This window comes from Pagrus pagrus (assembly GCF_965226575.1).
Source record: "Pagrus pagrus genome assembly, chromosome: 7".
In the NCBI taxonomy this organism is placed as follows: domain Eukaryota; kingdom Metazoa; phylum Chordata; class Actinopteri; order Spariformes; family Sparidae; genus Pagrus; species Pagrus pagrus.
Genome location: NC_140191.1, coordinates 6,452,816 through 6,473,536, shown reverse-complemented (window position 1 = coordinate 6,473,536; position 20,721 = coordinate 6,452,816). Strand labels below are relative to the sequence as shown.

General features: G+C 40.8%; 1 protein-coding gene and 1 long non-coding RNA gene across 3 annotated transcripts; one reads left to right on the top strand and one right to left on the bottom strand.

Moving 5' to 3' along the window:
* Positions 1–7,721: 7,721 nt before the first annotated feature.
* On the top strand, positions 7,722–11,711 carry LOC311259643. The gene is made up of 2 exons (XR_014622925.1): positions 7,722–7,817; positions 11,265–11,711. It is a non-coding gene; the product is annotated as an uncharacterized lncRNA (long non-coding RNA).
* A 2-nt stretch (positions 11,712–11,713) lies between these two features.
* On the bottom strand, positions 11,714–18,697 carry LOC311259641 (protein rapunzel-like). 2 transcript variants are annotated; one of them, XM_084356898.1, is made up of 3 exons: positions 18,488–18,697; positions 15,754–16,250; positions 11,714–15,452 (listed from the first exon to the last, which is right to left on the bottom strand). In XM_084356898.1, exons 2-3 carry the CDS (start codon positions 16,245–16,247, stop codon positions 14,762–14,764), a joined length of 1,185 nt encoding a protein of 394 aa, XP_084213024.1. In that variant the 5' UTR covers positions 16,248–16,250; positions 18,488–18,697; the 3' UTR covers positions 11,714–14,761. The 2 variants fall into 2 exon arrangements, with proteins under 2 accessions (XP_084213024.1, XP_084213023.1); XM_084356897.1 differs by lacking the exon at positions 18,488–18,697 and having other exon boundaries at positions 15,754–16,658.
* Positions 18,698–20,721: the final 2,024 nt, after the last annotated feature.

The window sequence follows — 20,721 nt, the reverse complement described above, 5'->3', positions numbered from 1 at the left end:
CATGACCGTCAGAGCTCACTCATGGCCTTTGTGCTTTATAAAGCAGGCCGTGACACACGCAGCCTGAAGTCTCTGTCAACCCTGCTCACAGGAAGAGGAGGGAAGGATGTCTGGTCTGCAGCAAAGTGACGCCGGGCAGAGGAGGGTTAGGCGAGCACGTCCGCCACCGCCTTGATCGTGTGTCGTCCCACTGTCAGATCTCACACTTGTAAGCATCGGAAAGTGGACAGCGGCTTTCGCAGGGACTCACCAGTATGTGGCGTGATGGGAGGTACAGGCCGATGCTGGTAAACACACACTGAGCCCTGACCGTGACGTCACTTGGCTGGACGACCTTGTTTGCACTCGATGTGTTGTTTCTTTTCCAGACAAATCCTGTCTAAAGATCTGAATTTCTTTTAAGTCAGCAAAGAAACTGATCTGCAAAACACTGAACCAACCAACAGCATGTCCTGTGAATGGAGCTCTGGCTCCAGCATCAATGGAAAGTGTTGAATTAGTAAGAAAGTTTTCGCCTTTGTTGTTTGTGGTTTCAGGCTCTCCAGGTGGAAACATGGGTGAAATATCTGAGATAATGACAGCCAGCTGAGCAGAGAGGGTCACAGAGCTTTGTGTGCATCTTGTGTTTTCCCTGGCTTTACTTGGCATGCATCTGCTCAGCATGTTTGTTGAAAGACGGGACTCTTTTTCATGATTTTGTGTAATGGAGATGCTCAAAGGCATTACGTGCACTTTTTGATGCAATAATTCATAAGGATAGAGCTGACACAGTTATTTCCAGGTGGTTTGGTTCAGACAAATTCCCCAGTAGGATTCACAGGGGGACTGGGGCCCGACTCAACCGGATTTGGCAGAGTGAACATGGCTGGACACTTTCGGTCTCAGTATGAAAAGTATGTGTGTGCCATGCAAATGTCTTACCGACGCTTAGGGACAAACCCTGAGAAGTGAATTAATGAGAAAATTAAGCTTGTCTAGGTCATAAAAGAGAGAAACTTGTGTTTAGAAGGGAAAATACAAGTAAGATTATTTAAATTCTACACGTTGTGAGTTTATTGTGTTTATTTATTACACTGTACAGCGGCCTCTTGCCGGAACAAAGCAGTATTACAAGACAGGACGCTCTGGGGCTAGCTGGTTAGCATGCTAACTTCATAGATATCTCTGCAACACAGTACATAGACGTACTTTTGCCATAAAGTCATTTCATGTTGTTTCTTCACACATATCGTTTCATTTTCTGGCCATATCTGACACATTTCTCCTTTAATACGATGTTCTGGATCTAATTATAGCTGTTATTCTTTGCTGATGATTGATATTTGCTTCAACAACACAACAAAGTGAGATTCATCAAGTGATTATCTGTGAACTGCAGCTGCATCGTGAATCTGTATTCTGTAAAAAGGATGAAGAGACACTTTTATAAACTTGACTCTGTGTAACAGAGGCTGTGCCGTCCTTTTTGTTTGTGTCTCGAAGCTGAAATGATAAATGACTTCCATGTCCGAGGAAGCTATTGACCACGTTTTATCTTTTTGACCTTGGCCGATGGGCTAATGTTTCCTCCTCACCACAAGATGTCTCCTCAGCTCACAGGAAAATCCCCCGGTGGCTCATCGCATGTCAGAATACACAGAGCATTTTCTGGAAAGGGTCGGTGTTTTACTAGACATCAATAGTGCCAATTCAGAGATTAGGAGACTCGTATAAGTGTATATCATTTACTAAGAAAATGAGATAACACTAAAGAGATGCAGACACATGCTCAGATGACAGAAGTTCACAGATTAGATCACAAGATTACGATGCTAAAATGCTTTGCTGAGCCTTAAATAGAGCCATGAAAAATGTTAATTACCTGCTTAGACCAGGATTTAGTGCTGTTTTATACATAAACAATGGAATTAGAGAACAATTTTCATTGTAAGCACACTATTATCTATATCAGTAAACAATCAAAATGCTTGCATAATAAAGAGAAGTTGATATGTGAAGTATGTGCTCTCAGACATTTCCTCTGGTGTTCTACATTCACCCCCTCAGTATTACATCAGCGTAATGGATGATTGCTTCACGAATAGAAAGTCGTTAGTGGGAAAGACGGGATTTAGTAATCGTCATGCTGGATTTGGCTGACTCCCATGGGAAAATAAATGTGGGCAGGACTGACAGGTCTTTGAACGAGCTGAGCTGTAAAAATGAAAATGTTTTCCCGGTGTAATGAATTCCTCATTGTGGGATATTGCCAGAGGCCCCAAACAGCAGACAGACAGTTTGAACTTGCCCAGATTATCACCTAAACATTTCCCTCGAAACTACACGAGCGTCAGGAGGGGGTGTGTTCAGAGCTCTAAACAGGGACATCCTGATGAAGACTCTCCGAGGTGTTAACTTTGTTCAGTAAGCTAATGAGATAACATCATATCATGATCTCATAGACAGCTTGCTATAAAAATAAATATCTCTGATAACTAAATATACCTATAAATGTGTGTTTTAACAGCGTGGGACTAAGGCCTCCAACTGCTTTTAAAGTTGTGAATATTTCATGATTACATTTCTGCTCTCACTGCCACAGCGTGAGATCTGATGAAAGTGAACATTGCAGACACGTGAAAAGCTCACAGCACAGAGGGGTGATGTTACGAAATGTCTGCACCAAATTTCAGGTCAATCCATCAAGTAGTTCCTGAGAAATTAGTGGTGCAAGATGGTGAATCATCTCCTGCGGACATTGAAAGTTTCTGTGCCAATACGTCCAATAGTTGTTGAGATATTTACATCTGAATCCAGGTGGTGGACTGACTAACGGGGAGTGTTGGTCCCTAGAGCCCCGGCATAGTGTCGGTAAAACATCATATATACTTTTCATACTGAGACCGAAAGCTCTTTGTGACTGAATTTGGCGGTCAGGAGTTTTTGTGATGAGGTAACACGTCTCAGAAAGTCACCATGCTGCTGTATTTTAACAGTCGCTGGTTTTGGTTTCATGGTGGTGTTGTTCATTCTGAGTAACGCCGGCCTTCCCACTTCCCTCTCCAGATGTTTCCAGGTCACAGAGAACATGGCGTCCGGTGACAGACGACGCATCACTCGGTCTGAAGAAGTCAAGGGAGGGCAGGGACTGAGGGAAAGTGCTTCCTTACTCTATTCCAGGGGTAGTTTCATGGAAAATAAAAAAGTGAGATATCTGTTTATCTGCTTATCTTGAGCAAATGACATTTTTTTAAAATAAAAGTTGCATGAATTTTACCTCAACTTGGCTTCGTGGCTTCAGCTGACTCCCAATATTAAACCACTTTACCTGTTACTGCTAAATGTACAGTATCATTGACCGACACTTATTTCTTCCTGACTCTCTTTTTATTGAGTTGCTGTGTACAGTTGGCTCGGGATCCGCAACACAACTGAACTTTGACCAGTCTTGAGTCAAACACCAACGATCTGTATGCGCAACAGCGACTCCAGCAGAGAAAGGCTGACAGGCCGCCTCGATACGAGCCCATCTGTCACTGACGCAGATCAATACCAGCTCGGGTTAGATCTGAGGAAACAGATAAAGGTTCAGAGTCTGGGAGAAGACGAGTTATTGATTGGAGGCAAATTCACCCCTGAGTACATCTTTGCCCTTACACAAGTCAGTCAAACCACCTTTAAGCCCCACGTAAACGGGAAATCGAATTACTCCTGCTGGCAGACATTTTGTTTAATCATATTGTTGTAGTCCTGATTTATCGAAAGCCTCCAGTCTGATGTCAGACTGCTGCACACAGATATCACAGAAGTCAAACTAATTCTCTAATTATCTTGATACATTTCTTGATATATCATTTTAGGTCATTTTATTTCTACAATGAAGAACATTTTGAGGAAGCAGTTCTATATTATCTGCAGTTATTAAGACAGATAAAAGTCATATCACAGCACTGGCTGCAGAAATGGTATGCAGTTATGATAGAAAGTCACAAGAAAACACTGAGTCACATGTATTGTTGCATGCTGCTGGGACAAAAAAGGGATTGAACATGTTTTACAGAGCCGATCAATAAGGCAACTACAATTGTAATTCACTAATGCTTTTGTGGACAGACAAACAAGCCTCGGGGACTATTTATACCCGAGCTCGCTCTGGGCGGAAACTCCCAGAACCTCCCTGAACGCTGAGGTTACACATCGTCATCCACCTCCTGAAATTATACTGTTACTTCTTCTGGAAACCACAGTGTGTTAGTTACAGGCTGGACTCCTACACAAGAATTCAAATTAAAAAAATCTGATGCAGGAGTTGCTGTTTCAAACCTGAATACTTTCATGCTTACTGATCTCCATTTTCTCCGATATCTTCCTGCAGATTTTAAACCCTAACTCTAAACTGAACAAACACTTTTAAATCAGATTGTCTTAAAATGTAATTGCAGCCAAATACAACAAGGAGACAAGCTGAGACAATCTCTATCAACCATTTCAAAGACCTTTGCATCTTTCTGTTGTTTGGAGTTTGAGTGACTCCTCCATTTGGTCCGGTTTTTATTCAGCTACTATTTCAAGAATAATATTATAATTTGAATTAAAAAATCAACTTCCTGTCCACAGCTGCACATCTGCTGCTACAACTGTGACTATGATGGCTATAAAGTCAGGCTCTCTAAACAAACATCAGCTCTGTTTGAACTGCTATTGAAGACCAAAAGCAAATAATACAGGAAATACTGATAAGAATATACGTAACGTATGAAGGAAACAAAGGTGATGATCTGCACTGAAAACTGTGAGTGACGCCTCTTCTGTGGAAGATTTTAAATGCCTAGATTAAATTTAAAAGAGGATAAACAACACACAGTATATGTGATTGCTCTTTATTTATGTATTTACTGTGATAATAAAATTAAATCCGTACGTACATTTTTTTAAATTAATAAATGTGTTGCTATATTGTGACATGAATCTTCGATGCAACAATAAAATCAGATCACAACACAGAAAACAAAGTGTAGACATGTTTTGCATTCCAGTGCTGTCCTGCAGACCACCAGTCCACCCCGACCTCTGACCTCTGTGGACTCTGTGGCTGTATAACAACGTTACTCTTCTTCCTCGTTTGCTCCCAGTGGACAACAGTCATAAATACTGCGGCCGTTAGAGGGCTCTGTCACCTGAACGTAAACACTGAGCACATTTACTGAAACCATGATCCAGCTGTTTTTCCTGGGGAGACAGATTTTGTAATACATCTGTTTTCACACAATACAAACATGTAGAAACTTGAACATGATTAATGTGATTCATGATTATGTGTAGGCTTCCAAAGCACTTGGTTATGGTTAGAGACAAATGATGCTCTTGATTAGATACTGAAAAAAAGCCAAAAATGACTTCAAGTGTGAAACTCTATGTACATCTAACCAAAACCACAGTCTCTCCCTTAACTAGGGGTTTATTCATCATCTTGTGGGAATAAGTTATTTTCTTGTGCAGACAAGTTATTTATCTGGTGAGAATAATTACCAGACAGATATCTTGTTCCCACAAGATCCATATCTTACACGTCCAAAATGATAACTTACAACATTTCCAGGGTGTATGATAACAAAAATATCAGTTCGTGGGATTTTAGAGGAACCGACTATCGTTAACCAAAGTGATACTCAGGATGTAAATCCCACTTTATTATTAATGTCCTGTGCTTTGTGCACTCACCATCCTTCCTGACTACCTCCCTCCACCTTGTGCACTCTAGAAAAAAGCTTTACTTCCTCTACTAGAAAGCAATATTGTCACTGAACAATCAGAGAAGCAATTACGTTCTCTCAAAATGTATTTTTCAAAACAAATTAGCAGTATGATCATAATTTCTCGGACACAGGGTTGCACTTTTAACAGTCAGGACGGATCAGCTTCATCGTCGACCTTTGTCTTTGTTTTCAAAAATAGACTTCAGACTCTCGGGGGGGCCCCTTCTGTGTTTTGCCTCGAGCCCTCAAATCATTGCGTCTGCTCCTGCATCTGATCCTCTGTGTTTGTTGGCGTTCTCATGAGGATTTGATGCAGATTGTGAAGAATTAACCCACTGAAGGCGCTGTCTCTGAGTGACGTGGCATTTCCTGGTTTTCCTCTCTTTCATTTCCTCTTTCTCACGCTTTTACTCAATTACCTCCCACTCCCTTGGGGTCATTATCCACAACTACACCTCCTCCATTAGTGTTGCACAATCCTATTTCAACATGGCTGTAACTAATGAAACCAAATAACATTTTTGCTTGTTTTTTCACAGAATTATTTCTTTCTTTTAAAATATAAAAGCATTCCTAGAAATTGAAACCAGAAACACCATCCAAGAGTCTGGCAACTTAAGTCTTGATCGTTACAATATGTGCAAAGTGTTTGTTTCTTTTGCAGAACATGGAGGAGTTGCTTTTACTTCATCTGCTAAACAAAGAAAAAACAGGATGAGAGAAGACAGGCAGACAGGTAGAGAGCTGCAGACTACAAATGAGCGAAGACAGATGGTTCGGCAGCAGAAACAGAGTAAAGGTCAGGGAGAACAAGAACACAGATTAATATTCTGAGATTCTTCAGTGCTGTCGGGGGCCGGCGACCTGCTGCAAATGAAGGAGAGAGGAATCTGAGTGAGTGCGTGGAGGAGGGGGGTTCGTCTACAACAGCGCTGGGGGTTTGAGTGAAAGAACATGGGGCCTTGAAGAGGGGGAGGCAGACAGCGATGGCATCACAGGAGAACAGGAAGTGTTGGAAAACATGAGGGAAATTTTGAGGCACTGCAGATGGTCGAGGCACGTGTTCACACCCAGTGGATTTCCACTTAAAAGCTTTACTGACAGATGGATTCCCCAGACAATCCAGATGCATTTAGACAATTTCAGGTCCTCTACAGATATATACAGCAGGTAAAACTGCTACTAAAGCTGAATTTTGAGATTGTCTACATCTGCTCAGTCCATATCCATCATTACTTACTTCCTAGCTGTAAATGTATAATTGCAAAATACATTTACAGTCATGTAACCAGGTCAGATAATGACATATCTGATGCAACAACAAAGTGACACAACTCAACAATCACACTACTAATGCAGCGGCAACACATCTGTGCATCCACTCTATGGTAAAATTTTAAAAAAGTAGGTAATGTGCAGTGATGGAATGTAACTAAGTACAATTATTCAAGTACTGTTTAGAAGTATAATTTGAAGGTACTTTTCTTGAGAATTTCTATTTTCTGTTACTCTATACTTCTATGCCACTACATTTTAGAGACAAATATTGTAATTTTTACTCCACTACATTTATTTGATGATTTTAGTTACTAGTTATTTAAAGTGAAAAACCCTCAAAGCCCTCATTTATAAGTACTATGAACTCTCTGTAATACTTCTGAAAATATAGTCAATCAAGCTTTTCTTTCAGAAATAACGTTGCCATTTTTGCAGGTTTTTAAGAAAATATTTAATTAGGTATTAAAAAGCATATTTTTGTCTATGATCATGTCGTGTGACTTTGTGGTACATTTTAGTCTTTGTACTGTTTAATATTTTTTGTGTGCTTTTAGTTTGAAATTTCCTTTTTGGAGGGTGTTGCATCCTTTAGAGGCTGGACTTTTATTTGTTTGGTTCTCATTGGATAATTGAGAAAGAGTCGGCCATCTTGTTGTGTATATAAAGTCCATTTTGTCCCACCTTCTGTAAACACCCTGAAGAAGCTAGTATGTGCTAAGTCCAACCATGTGGCAGCCATATTGGAAGAGCTCAGCCTTGTGCCAGCTGCAGTGTACCTGTGAGCACCTGATTACGTTTCTAAAGGTAAAACCCAGTCTGCTCAACTCTGTTAGGTAAACATAGCGACTTTCTGTCCTGTTTTGATGCGATTGAGTCCCGAGTGACCTTTAGTGATCACATTTCACTTTCCTGCTCTACATGCAAGTAAACACAGACATCGCTGGAACAAATGGACACAATGTTTTTCACGCAAACAAAGAAGAACTTAACATATAACATTTGCCGAATTTACAAGAAGGCCCAAATGATTTCAAATGCGTCAGAGATGGCATTTCACAATGTTGTAAAGTTTCTTCAACTCAACAATTCTCAAAATTTAGCAATTTTTCAAGGGAGTCTGGGGACTTTCTCCACTGGTGACAAAGAAGTAAACTATATTGGTTCCTGTTTACTGTATATGTGAAACTTGACAGGTTTACCGCCAATAAAGTGTAAAGTCTTTACACATGGAGCAGATTATAGTGATGCCGCAACACTTTTTAAAAGTGAAGAAACAACTTAATGTATTGCATTAAAAGCGAAATTTAAAAGAATGCTCTCCTAATTAAGAATTTGCATCAGATGTTTTTTTAAGTTTCTCCTCACTCAACAACTCTCAAAAATTGTGATTTGTTAAGGGAGTCTGGGGATATTGCAGTCACTAGTTTATTGGTTGGATCAGTGGAAACAAACAGTGTGTTTACAAACATCCGTTGCTGAAATTGGCACTTTAAGACAGCTCAAACATTTACATTTTAATTAATTTGGAAATCAGACGGCTTGTGATTCATTCAGCTTGTTGCTGTGGCTTCTCAGAGGTCAGTTGACTAGGCGGTCCTTCAGTGTGACCCAGGCCACATGTGCGTACACGCTGCTAAAAGAATGTGGTCACATGCGGGCCAGACCATGTCCGAACGTGGTCAGTGTGATAGGATCTTAATTGCATCCTCAATGCCTTTTGGGGGCATTCACTTCTATTCCTTAAAGCTGTCCGCCTGTAATTAAACCACTCAGGATGAATGTTAATACCACGTCTGAACAGGCCCTGAAAATATCACTTGAATAATGAATAATCTTCATCTGATTAGAGCATTGATTAACTGGCCTACATCCACACAAAGTCAACCTTTATCAGGTACAGTATGTCTTGTGTTTTTTTGTAACAACCCGCATCTGGTGCCAGATTTGGTTGCCGGGTCGTAAAACTACACCCGCTTCACAATACAACATGTCCTCCATGGTGTCTAAAACAGTCAGTCTTCAACCTGGTGGGATCAGTCCTGGTTTCTGGGCTCGGACCTGCAGCCAGTGTGTCACTGAACAAATGTTTTAATGCTTTTTATTGGATTAGCTCACTCACAGAGCAGCGGGCCGGTCGATGGTCCACTCCGACTGATGGGTAAAAGCATTATTGTGCGTGGGCCGGGATTGGCAGACACCAGCGGACAGAGCTATCCCACCATTGATCGACTCTCTCCTCCAGGGCCACTCTGATGCTCGACTCCATCCAGTCTTTCATTTGTTTATGAAATATTGATATTGGCTGCTATCTCCTCTCAGAGATGAGGAGCTTCGGCTTGATGGAATGGAGAGGATGTTTGGTAATGCTGGAGAAAGGTTTTGTAAACTGACTGTTATTTTTCTTGGTGGGACGTAGTCAGTTTATTATTTCCAGAATTACGTCATGAGGGAATTTGCTTTTTGTGACATATTTACTCCTTTAAAACGAGCTTGGGATGAGGTTAAAGTCCCAGCAGGAACAACAAGAGGGAAACGTAACTACCTGGTTCCTATAAGGTTTCTGGTAAATGTTTAAAATCAGGCTGATGAGCAGTCTGTTGTGACACTGACATACTGTAAGTTCATTGTGTATGCAAGCTCAAGCCCTATGCAACACACGGCTGCAGCTAAGTATTATTTTCAGTGTTAAATCCTGCAGTTTTCTTGGTTAAAAGATCAGTTGTTTGGTCTAAAAGCTACAAATAAATTGTGAAAATTGTCCATCAGTGTTTCCCAAAACCCAAGATGACGTCCTCAAATGTCTTGTTTTGTCCACAACCCAAAAATTTTAAGTTTACTGTCAAGAAACAAGAAAATATACTCAAATTTAAGAAGCTGGAATCTGAGAATTTGGACTTTCTTTCTGATTAAAGTTGACAACTAATCGATTAATCATTGCAGCTTTATCTTAAATCCATCGTGAAATGCTTAAAAATGTAATTGTACTTTTCACTTCTTGTGTTGCTTTTGTCAAATCAGCCTTTAGATCTGTATGTTGATAGCGCCCTCTGTCTGCAAACCACCTCTGGTACCACTCCCTCATCAGATTTCACTCTTTTCCTCCAGAAAACCCAACTTTAACCTTCCCTCAACCGCAAAACAAGCCTACTCCGGCTCCCGTGGCACGAGATGGCAGCAGTAGATCTTATCAGTAAACAGATGCTTCAGTCTTCCCATAATGACAGTCAGGATTGACGGGCTACCACAGCCAAAGCCTTTTATGCAGGGGAAGAGCCTCCTGGATCAATAGTTGTTACCTAGGCAAAGCCCACACAACCACTAATGAATCCACTGGCTTTCAGAGCAGGCTGCTGCTGCTCTTGATGTTTACACTGGAGGAAAACCTTGGAAATACTTAACACTCTGGGTAATAATGTCAAAATTAACGTCCATCACATTAGATTAAGAGATAGTAAATGAGGAGATTGTCATGACAGAGTTTTATTTAAATAACCAGTGAACAGAAATGTGTTATAAAAGCTGAAGAGGCCTTTTGTCCACCAGCAGGTTTGTGGTTTTGTTTGTTGTGTTGTGTTGGATTCAGTGGTCTGTTCTCTGGGACTGGTTCTGTGGTGTGTTTGAAGACTGCACACTGTTGTCTGGCACACCCATCTGTCTGTCTGCTCCGCATTCTCTGTTTTTTTCAGCGTAGGATTAGAAGTACACATATATCAAAGGTGGTACAGTGTGTTAGTCACCTGTCTGGGATTTCTAATTATAAAAAGGCTTCGTGCCAAAGAGGTAGCAGGTGCAGCGTTGTCAGTGCAGTCCTTAGGTATTTAGACAGTGACACATTTTCTTTGTTTTGGTTTTGTGTTTTTACGTCATCTTATTTAATTACTTCCGCCAAGGAGGTTATGTTTTCACCTGTGTCCTTGTGTTGGTTTGTCAGCAGGATTACACAAAAACTACTGAACGGATTTCCACAAAACTCAGATGGAGGATGGGCCTCGGCCCAGAATAGGGACAGGATTTTTTTTTCTCACTTTCTTTAAAATGGCAAGCTACGGCAGATTCAACATTTTCATTTATCTCTCATGCATGAATGTGTAAAATTTGTTATATGCACAAATTTTCTTTTTCTTAAAAAATGCTTTTAAAACCACTGAACAGCCTCATCTTCCAACTGGCAGCTATTTTCTACTGTGCACAGACAAACCCCTGATGATTCAACACAGTCCACTTCCTCCTGCACTGCTCTGTATATTACAGATAACGCCTGATGGATTCTGACAGGTTGATTTAGGACAGAGAGGCCGAGCAGCTAAAGACCCTCCAGATCCACTGAGATAAGCGATGATGGCCGTCTCCACCCGCCCTGCACCTACGCCGTGCATTATGACTGATACCATCCTGCTAAGCCAAGCACTTTGCTGCTCGTCTGCAGGATATTAGCTCAGCCAGGGGTTATTCATAGACTATCAAGCTGGAGCTGCGGTCAGGAAATGCTGACTTACGTGTAAATATCAATTAAATTAGTGGAGTCGTTGTTGCTGAGGGTGCACTGCCTGGTTTTAATGGGCTCGGACACTAACAGTGCTGCGTAAATCACATTTGTACAAGAAATGAGAGGCAGATATTAGATTATACGTGTTTACACGTACATTAACTGTTTGTATTTGGTCATTGATTGTCATAAAGCATAATGATTACACTAAACATTGATGATGCACTCATTTTTATTGAGATTAGTTAGTTTACATATAGATGCTGTCTTTTAAGCAATGATACACGACAACATTTTGGTATAAATTAATGCCCGTTTTACAACTTTATATCTTCAGTTAGTGGGTTTAAATATCATCAGTTTATAAAAGTGGTGAATCTGTTAAACTCGTGATAGATAACTCTTTACTGGGGAAATGTGAAAGTACGGAAGCCCAAAGAGGCGAGTGACATGATAAACTACTGAAAAAAAAATACATTTTAAACTTTTGCAGGGTAATCTTTCCCTAAATCTGTTTTCCAGCTGTGAAAACGTGGAAAAAAAATTTCAGGAGGAAAAATAAATATATGCAAAAGTGATTTTTTTTTATGTTACATAATCTGCTTACACGTAATAGACGTGTAAAATAAATAAAATAAATAATAAATAACATAAATTCTCCTGGAAGAAAATGTAATGTAAAGATCCTGGAAAAAACTCAAGTCATAAACAAGAGAAAACAATTTGAATCAGACAAAAATGGATCACCGGAAAGAAAAACCTCTTCACTTGCCTCTCAGGGCGTCCGTAGAAATGATAATTGATTTAAATTTCAGGCACAAATCACAGTGGTTTGTTCCACATGAGCAAAAAAAATAAAAAATAAGTGTAGTGTGAGCAGGGATGTCATACAAACAATGAAATGACACCATGTAAACAGAAAATCATCCATAAATCATGAGAAAATACATCACATTTGGTTGGGAAGTGCAAAACAACACGGAAATTGTCATTTATCACCAAATCTTACAGAAATAAAATGGACAAATGAAGAAATCACTTCTCATCCAGGCTGAAACAACAGACATGAACCATGAACAACAGACATGAACCATTAGGTAATTATAGGCACAGCACTGGTGAGCAGTGGGGTTTGCTTGCTTCGGTTCGAGGGGTCTGAATGTGTTTAGAACACAAGGCACATTGTCGCGTCTCCGGTGCCAAACTCCAAGCCTCTTGTTTTTCACGCCTGAAAAACTGAACCTCCGTCCCTCCTGTTAGAGTTATGTAGGCCAGCCTGCTGAGCAGAGACAAAATGGGAGCAGAGCTCTGCAGATGCAGCCTCAGCAAAACCATCTTTAAAAGCTGAAAGTGCAGAAGCCATTTCTCAAGGGAGGCTGGATTATGACTGTATGCAGCTGAGGTAAAAGCACAGACGATTATGATATACAGGCCAGTGTTAGTGCAAAATGTCTCATAGTTAAACACAAACTGGTTAGTAACTTATAAATGACAAATAAATACACAGTGACACATCATAATATGCAAGCAGTTAATATTTAAACAGCTGTAACTTAATATATTTACATGAAATGTCTAAAATTCAAATGTTCACTGGAGAAAGAGTCGACACAGTCCAGACAGCTAATTAAAGTGCATTTATGAATAAACAAAATAACTTAAATATAATGTTTCTGACAGGGATGCACTGATCTGACTCTGAAGGCAGTTTCAATATGTCAACTCCAATACGGACTACTGATCCAGGACCGGTGCTGGTTTCCCCCAGTTTAAAATAAAATACTGGCATTGTACGTTTCTGCAAACCATGAATACGTTAAATTTGCTTCATACATATAATATCAACAAGTCATAGCACGTAAAGATTACATAGAGGAGGAGGGGACGGTGGTGTTGTGACAACCAGTTAGACGGCTGCCAAGAGACCACTGTCCACTTCCTGTTTCATCTGAGGAAAAACTGAGTAATTTTAGCGAACACAAGGACATTTTCCAGCCATGTTAGTGGTGACAAATCAGGTATTTTAAGCCACAACATGATCGTTTTCTAACTCTGCCCAAACTGTTTTTGTACCAACCCTAACATAAAGAAACGTTAACATTAGTTTTCAATAAAGTCTGTGTTTTATTTTTAATTTAGTTAACTACAGTGTTGTTTCACCTAGTTTTAGGTTTCACAGGAGGCGTTTGTTTTCTACTCTCTTCACCTTTCTTTCTTTCTTTCTTTCTTTCTTTCTTTCTTTCTTGCTTTCTTGCTTTCTTTCTTTCTTTCTTCTGCAGCTCTCTTTGTCTCTTTCTTTTCTTTACTTGGCCTGTTTGCTAGAATAAATCACCGGAAGAGCTGGAATTCGTAGCTTTCACTGTTCCACCATTGCTGGTAAACAGGAGGATCCTGCTCTCTGTGCACAGGACCGCCTCTTTATGGAGTTGAAACATAAAGAAAGATAAAGTTTCAACATATAAGTGGTTTGCAGAAATGTACAATGCCAACATTTATTATTGCAATTGGGTTGTTTCACTCCTCTACCTTGATCTGATCTGTATTTTCTTCATTCTTACTCTAACGATCTCATGACCCCTCAGATTTAACGTCCTTCTGAAGGGGCCTGAGCCCTGGATTGAAACCACTGGACTGCACTACCGAACTGGACAAAAGGTCATTAAAATTAGCAGTAAAATGCTACTTATGTGTCCTACATATGAATATATGCATTCACAAGGTCCATTCTTCTACAGAAGGAACACTAACTTTAATACTTTAAGTACATTTGGCTGGAAATTACTCCTTTTAAGCCTGCAAGTAGAATTTTGACAGCAGGAACTTTCACTTGTAATGTCGTGTTCTCACAATGCTGTATTGGCACTGAAGTAAAATATCAGAATACATCCTCTACTGCTGACTATATATACCTACTTAACTGTAAGAGGAAACAATTGGTTACTATTTATGGAGTTACATGAGCTCACTGCAAAAAAATGAAGAAGCAGAACAGAAAAAAACAATGAGGGGCTCCCTGCTGGCACTCCGATGTGACTAAATAAAGGTGGAATGACTAAGAAATCAGGTTTTAAAGTGGATTGGTTGCATCTGAGACCCATCAAGCGTGTCTGATCGGTGCATCCCCAGTTTCTAAGATTCATTATCTTCTTCTCTTTACGATCAACTTACAGTCTGATATTCTCAGCACAGTCTTGCAGACGGACAAGCAACACAAGCTACAGTATTTTAGTTGAAATCCTAAAATCCTGAACATGTGTCAGCTTTACTCTGAGTGAACACACACTGCCACATTCTTGTGTCTCTCCCAGTAGTGGCACTCTTCCGGGAAGCTCCACGCAGCTGCAGACTCCTTGTGGCGACTGACGGCGTGAACGACGAACCCGCACAGCTGCTTCTCCAACACCTCCACCACCGCAGGAGCGTTGCCCTTCTTCCCCTGGCCCTCCATCACCTGCCGGATGAAGTCACGGGGCACCGGCTTGGGTTTGGTGCTGTACGACACCACCAGGTTGATGTTGTTCACCTGCAGCACCTCGAACCAGTTCTGTCCCGCCACGTGATGAAAGTGCTCCCCTGCTCGCCAGTTCCGGTAGGTGCTGCCTGAATGGTTGATGAGCCGCACGGACCAGCGGACCCAGTCATACTTTTTCACCAAGAACTCGAGAAGCTGCTGAGTTGCTTCTTGCAGGTTCTCTTCTTCCTTTGCTTGCAGGAGGTGCTGGGCGTCTAATTTTGCTTGCTCTGGGAAGGCAGCGATGCAAGACTCGATAGTTGCCTTCATCCTGGACTCCACTTCTTCAATTTTGCTGCTCCACTCTCGGATTTTGTCCTCTTCTTCCTCTTGGCGCTGGGTTAGGGCACAGTGGCCCAGCAGAGCAATCAGGCCCAGACAGAAGAGCTCCTTCATCCGGACACAGAAATCTTCCAGGAGGCGGCGGTTTCTTGCTACGTACCTAGAAAACAGAGGAACCATTTCGATTTATCAGATATTTTTGACAATTTTCAGCCAAAAACCTGAGATTTTTATCGGACGTCGGGACAAAATCTAGCCGTGCTTGTCGCAACAGAACCAGACAATCCAAAACATGATCTTATCCTAACCCTAACCAAGCAGTTTTTGTGCCTACACTTAATCAGATCATTAGCACAGCCTTGTAACAGTATAAATTTTGCAGAAACATGCATTGACGACATTTATTCATAATATTGTTTTGAAAGCTGCAACGAATCCAGGAACATGACATAAACTTTTACCTCTCAACCAGCTCTAAAACCGACTCTCCAAAGCTGTTCGTCCCCATCAGAGCATCATACAGCACAAACAGGTTCTTCTCTCCTCCAGTTTTGGCAAAGTGCTCCAGAAAAAGTCTGGTCTTCACCTCCCTGTACTGCTGTTTCGCCTCCAAGATGTCCATATATTTCCGAAACTGGTTCCTGATGTTCTCCTCCACTGAGAAGTAATGGGAGTCCAGCCTGCCCTTCTTGATCTCGCAGTCGATGTCCTCCAGTTGGCTGGAGAGCACGTCCAGCTTGTTCCTCACCGTCAGGAACTGCTCTTTCACATAGAAGACCTCTTTGCTCTGGACGTTGTCTAAGGCCAGGCGGAGAACCGGAGCGGCGGCCTCACAGAGGGGGAAGAGCTCACCCACGGCGCTGGCCAACACCTCGGCTCCCCTCTCGAACATATCCATCGCTGCCTCGATGGCCTCCTTCTTCTGGGCCACAGCCCTCTCCAATGAACTGGACATGTTCTGAGACACAGAGGGACAAAACCTGGCGTCAAATAAAAATACACCCTGGGGTGCAGGACAAAATGGGTCAACGTCCATATTCTGTTAAAGTATTCATGAATCTCAACCTTTTTTTTTTGCTTGTGAAACCTTAAAGTGAAGCGCTGTCGTAAGTGTCGGTGAGCAGTTCCACCAAAGAGTGATTTTTCCTTTACATTTCTCAGATTTCTCTAAAAGAGGTGAATCTTTCTGGTATTTCCTCAGAAAAAAGCAAAGATTAAGCCAAAGTAGAATATCAAATTTGTGTAGTTGAGCAGTGATTTTTCTTTCTTTTTTTTACCATCCCATTAATCCTTTTGAGGATTTTCAGGTTGGAAGCCGATATATTAGAACATAATGATGCACTTTCTTAAAATAATGATGTCCGTGGCACCAAAATGTTTGGAAACCATAGTATTAAAGCAAATAGAACAGAAGCTAAATGATTTTCAAAGAATCTTGGTCTATTTTTCTCTATGAACATAGGGTTAGAGTTAAACATGAGAAGAGGCTTCTTCCTAGAAGGTTATAAAATACGTTAGTGAATAGTGATGTGAAGATTTCAGAGCTGAAACGACGAGTTGTTCAATCCATCGACATTAATCAGCACCTTTTCTGATAACTGAATAATTGTTAAAAAGGAAAAATTCACCCAAAAACGAAAATTCAGTCATTATCTACACACTTCCATGCGGACAGAAAGTCAGGTCAAGTCCACAAAATATTTCTGGAGCTTCACAGCAAAACAACGTTGCAGCAGCCTCCTGAACAACTGAAGTGGCAGGGGACTTGTTTTTTAACTTAAACAACCAAAAAACCCATAAAATGGCTCCATGCAGCTCGACTGGTGTAATCCAAGCCTCCAGAGGCCACGAGACCCTAAGATGATTTGAACAGATGTTATTTACACCACTGATGTGCAGTCGAGCTCGTGCAGCTACAGTAAAGATTGAGGCTTTTAAAAGGGCTGAAATAACGTCTTTTCAAATCAATTTGGGATCTCAGGGCTTCTGAAGACTTGGATTACACCAGACAAGCTGCATGGAGCCATTTCTTTGACATTTTAAAACAAGTCCCCATCTACTTCAGTTGTTTAGGAGAATGCTGAAACTCTGTTTTGCTGTGAAGCTCCAGAAATGATTTGTGGACTACAAACATTATCCCATCTTCCCATCAGCATTAGGTGGGGCAGATTAATTACAACATTTTCATTGTCGGGTTCCTTTAAGAAATTTTCTAAGCAAAAAATGTTAAACTGATCTTGCTATTTCTCTAATGTGAGTAATTTGCCGGTTTTTTTTGTCTCATGTGATAATAAACTGAAGATATTTGAGTTTGGAGTGTCGGTCCAACAAATCAAGTGATGTGAAGCAGTCAAACGAGAGGTCAAAGCACTTAAAATGGGCATTTTCACCTTTTTCAGGACATTTTACAGACCATCAAACAAATGCAGATGAATCGGTAATGAAAATAATCTAATCTAGAATCTTCTTTAGCAAGAAATGACACAAAGTTGAGGTTGTCAATGCAAAATTTAAACCTAATGTTCAAATCTTTACCTTGACCCTGTCAGCTGTGAAATGGTGATCATATCAACCTTTAGTGAGCCTGCACCCACCCATAGGGATGCATGTAATGATGTCATATAAACAAAATGGGGGGCCTGAGACTACTTGGACGAGAAAATGACACAGATGCCCTTGGGTCTGCATGTGACTCATATCAGAGCAGAGCGAGGCCGAACCATGTTTAAAAATCCCCTTTCATCCTCGCTCGCAACCTGACATCCATAAATTACCGCGTCCTGTCTGTTCAGATGTCTGTGGATGGACCCCAGATGCTGCGTCACGCAACTCCTCCGCAAATTACACCGACATTAATTTAGTTTGGTGACTCGGATCTGAAAATACGTCGCTGTTTTCTCTATTTATCGTGAAGAAAGACAAAAAACAAACATCTGAGGATTGCATAAGCAAATAAATAAAGTGTGTATGAGTAAAAAAAGCTCCTTTAAGTGAATAAATGGAGAAAATGTTTGTCATGTGCCCAAACTGCACCATCTCTAACTGTCATGCGCACCCAAGAAATGCGCAACGGCAGTCTTTTTTTACGCACAAATCCCCAGAGAGCACCGGACACACCTTACAGCATGTAACCCCTTCTGGTGGAAGATAAAGACATTCATCACATTCCTGTAATAACAGCAGTTCTTTCTGTACCTGAATGAAAAGCCTCTGCTGCTCCTTCACGCCTGATGAGCTCCAACAGCTGCAGACAAGTTTTTTTTTTTTCCTTCAAGTTGGAGAAAAATTCTCACGGTTCTCTGTCCAGCTGAGGAGCCGAGGAGGGGTCCAAACACAAGATCCAGAGAGGAAGAAGAGATGCGCACTCAATATCTGCAAAGGAGAGTGAGAGTGAAAGAGAGAGAGACAGTGGGGGAGAAAGACAGACAGACAGGGGGAGACGGACAGACAGGGGGAGACGGACAGACAGAGCGCAAACTGTAAGAGGTGGAATGTGTGGTCGGATCCATTTTCTTCTCTTCGTGTCACCATGAAAGGACGCTTCAGTCTCTTCTCAACAAAACGGAACTAATTTTTAATATTTGTTTTTGCATTTTCTCCGTGTTTCTTCCTGACAGAGGTCTCTTGCGCACTGGGTGCAAATGTCCTTTCATCAATATTTTGCGCTTCAGCCGTCGTGGATGTGAAAAGATCCAAACTTGAGGTAAGACGACCCAAACAAAGGTGTTGGTTTTTGTTGTTTGTCCTTTCAGTGTTTAAATACGACAACTTGATCTAACCATAATCATCACCGCATCTCAGATCCTAAATCCATGTGCTATACACTCATATCTGTGTTGTGAAATACGCCCCAAACGTCTGGATTTTAATAACACTGACAATCTGTTCTATAAATTAAGATTGGAGTGTAAAAGGAGCGGATTTATCAACCTCAGTGTTTATTTATAACTGCACAGACGTGCTTGACTCAGATGTGTCACGAATATAAACACACCAGGTGAAAACATTCATCTAAAATCAAAATACACACCGAATGTATTTATTTTATCAGTCAGAGGACTTTATGATGATCAAATTAAGCCTCACATCCTCATCTGTGCGCTCACGACGCGCCCTGTGAGCGCTCAGGCTGAACCTCCCTCACCCAAAAAAGAAAAGAAAAATCATTACGCGGATCGTTTCTCCTCCAAACCATGAAGGGCTTCGCGTCACGTCTGAAGGTTTCTCTGCATCATGACCAACACTTTAAGCTGAATTTCTGAAACAATGCCTCTTTTCTTCAGGTGAAAAATGATTCACCGAAACGAGCTCATGTCACGGAGAGAAAGATTAGCTCCTTCGTGTGATGGACGACGCGCGTCGGCGGCTCAGAGCCTCATCACAGGTAGGAGCCTCACATCTGTTGTCTCAGTCATCAGTCATCTGCAGTTCAAAACACCTACAATGCACTTTATCCTGTTTTGGTTCCCCAACTCTGAGCTGTGAGTCAAACCTGTTCAGCTGGATAATGAAGCATGAGGGCCATTCCAGAGGTACTTAACCTCGGTCATGCGCCCATTTTTACCTCACTTAAAGTAAATGCCTCCCTCATCTGATCCTTTACGTTCATTTATCTGCGCAGGTCTGTTTGGGTCCTGACAAGGAAGCAGACTTTTATTGTAAGCTCGTCTGTGTGGAGACGCAGATGTGATGCGTGAGTCCTGCGGGCCCTCAGGGAGTTCAGTGAGAACAGGTGTAATGATGAAGCAAGTGAATGCATCGCGCCCTCTAGCGTTCAAATCAGTACATAACACTTTTACGTCCCTTCTTAAAGCTGCCTCTGAGGATATTTCTACACATTTGACACCAATCAAGCTCTCTGATTTACCAAAGACACCAAAAATGATGTACAAGACCCTAAAAATATTTATATTTGATGGAATGATGCAGTCATAATAAAGAAGGTGTCTTGGGTTTGATTATTATACAGTACAGGCTAAATATCTCAAATTAAGTGTACAAATATATATTATGATCTTGTCATACTTGAAAAAAAATGCTACTTGTGTGTCCATATTTTAATATCAGTCTAATACTCCAGAATAAGAAATGTCCAGTACAAATATTCAGTTGTAATTGTGGAGTAATTTGATTTAGTCATTGTCAAAAAAAAATTGTGTACTTAAGTCATACACAAAAAAGTCACACAAACAGTACTTGAATAAAAGTATCTGATATTAAATGTAATGAAGTATCAAAAGTAAAAATAAATAATACATTATAAATAATACATTATTACATATTTTTACACATATGTAGATACTGTGTACTATCGGTCGATTGATTATCTGCCTGGATAATTTTTAAATCCGATATTCAGCATTTTTCTGACAATCAGAACATGTTTTCTTTTGCTTAATTTTTTCAAATTCTTGTCGCCGATAATACAA

Excerpts from the sequence above, each read along its gene's own strand:
- LOC311259641 (XM_084356897.1), bottom strand. The coding sequence starts at position 16,328 with ATGGACGTTGACCCATTTTGTCCTGCACCCCAGGGTGTATTTTTATTT. Across the intron at positions 15,453-15,753 it reads GTTTTAGAGCTGGTTGAGAG|GTACGTAGCAAGAAACCGCC; the intron begins GTAAAAGTTTAT and ends TCTGTTTTCTAG.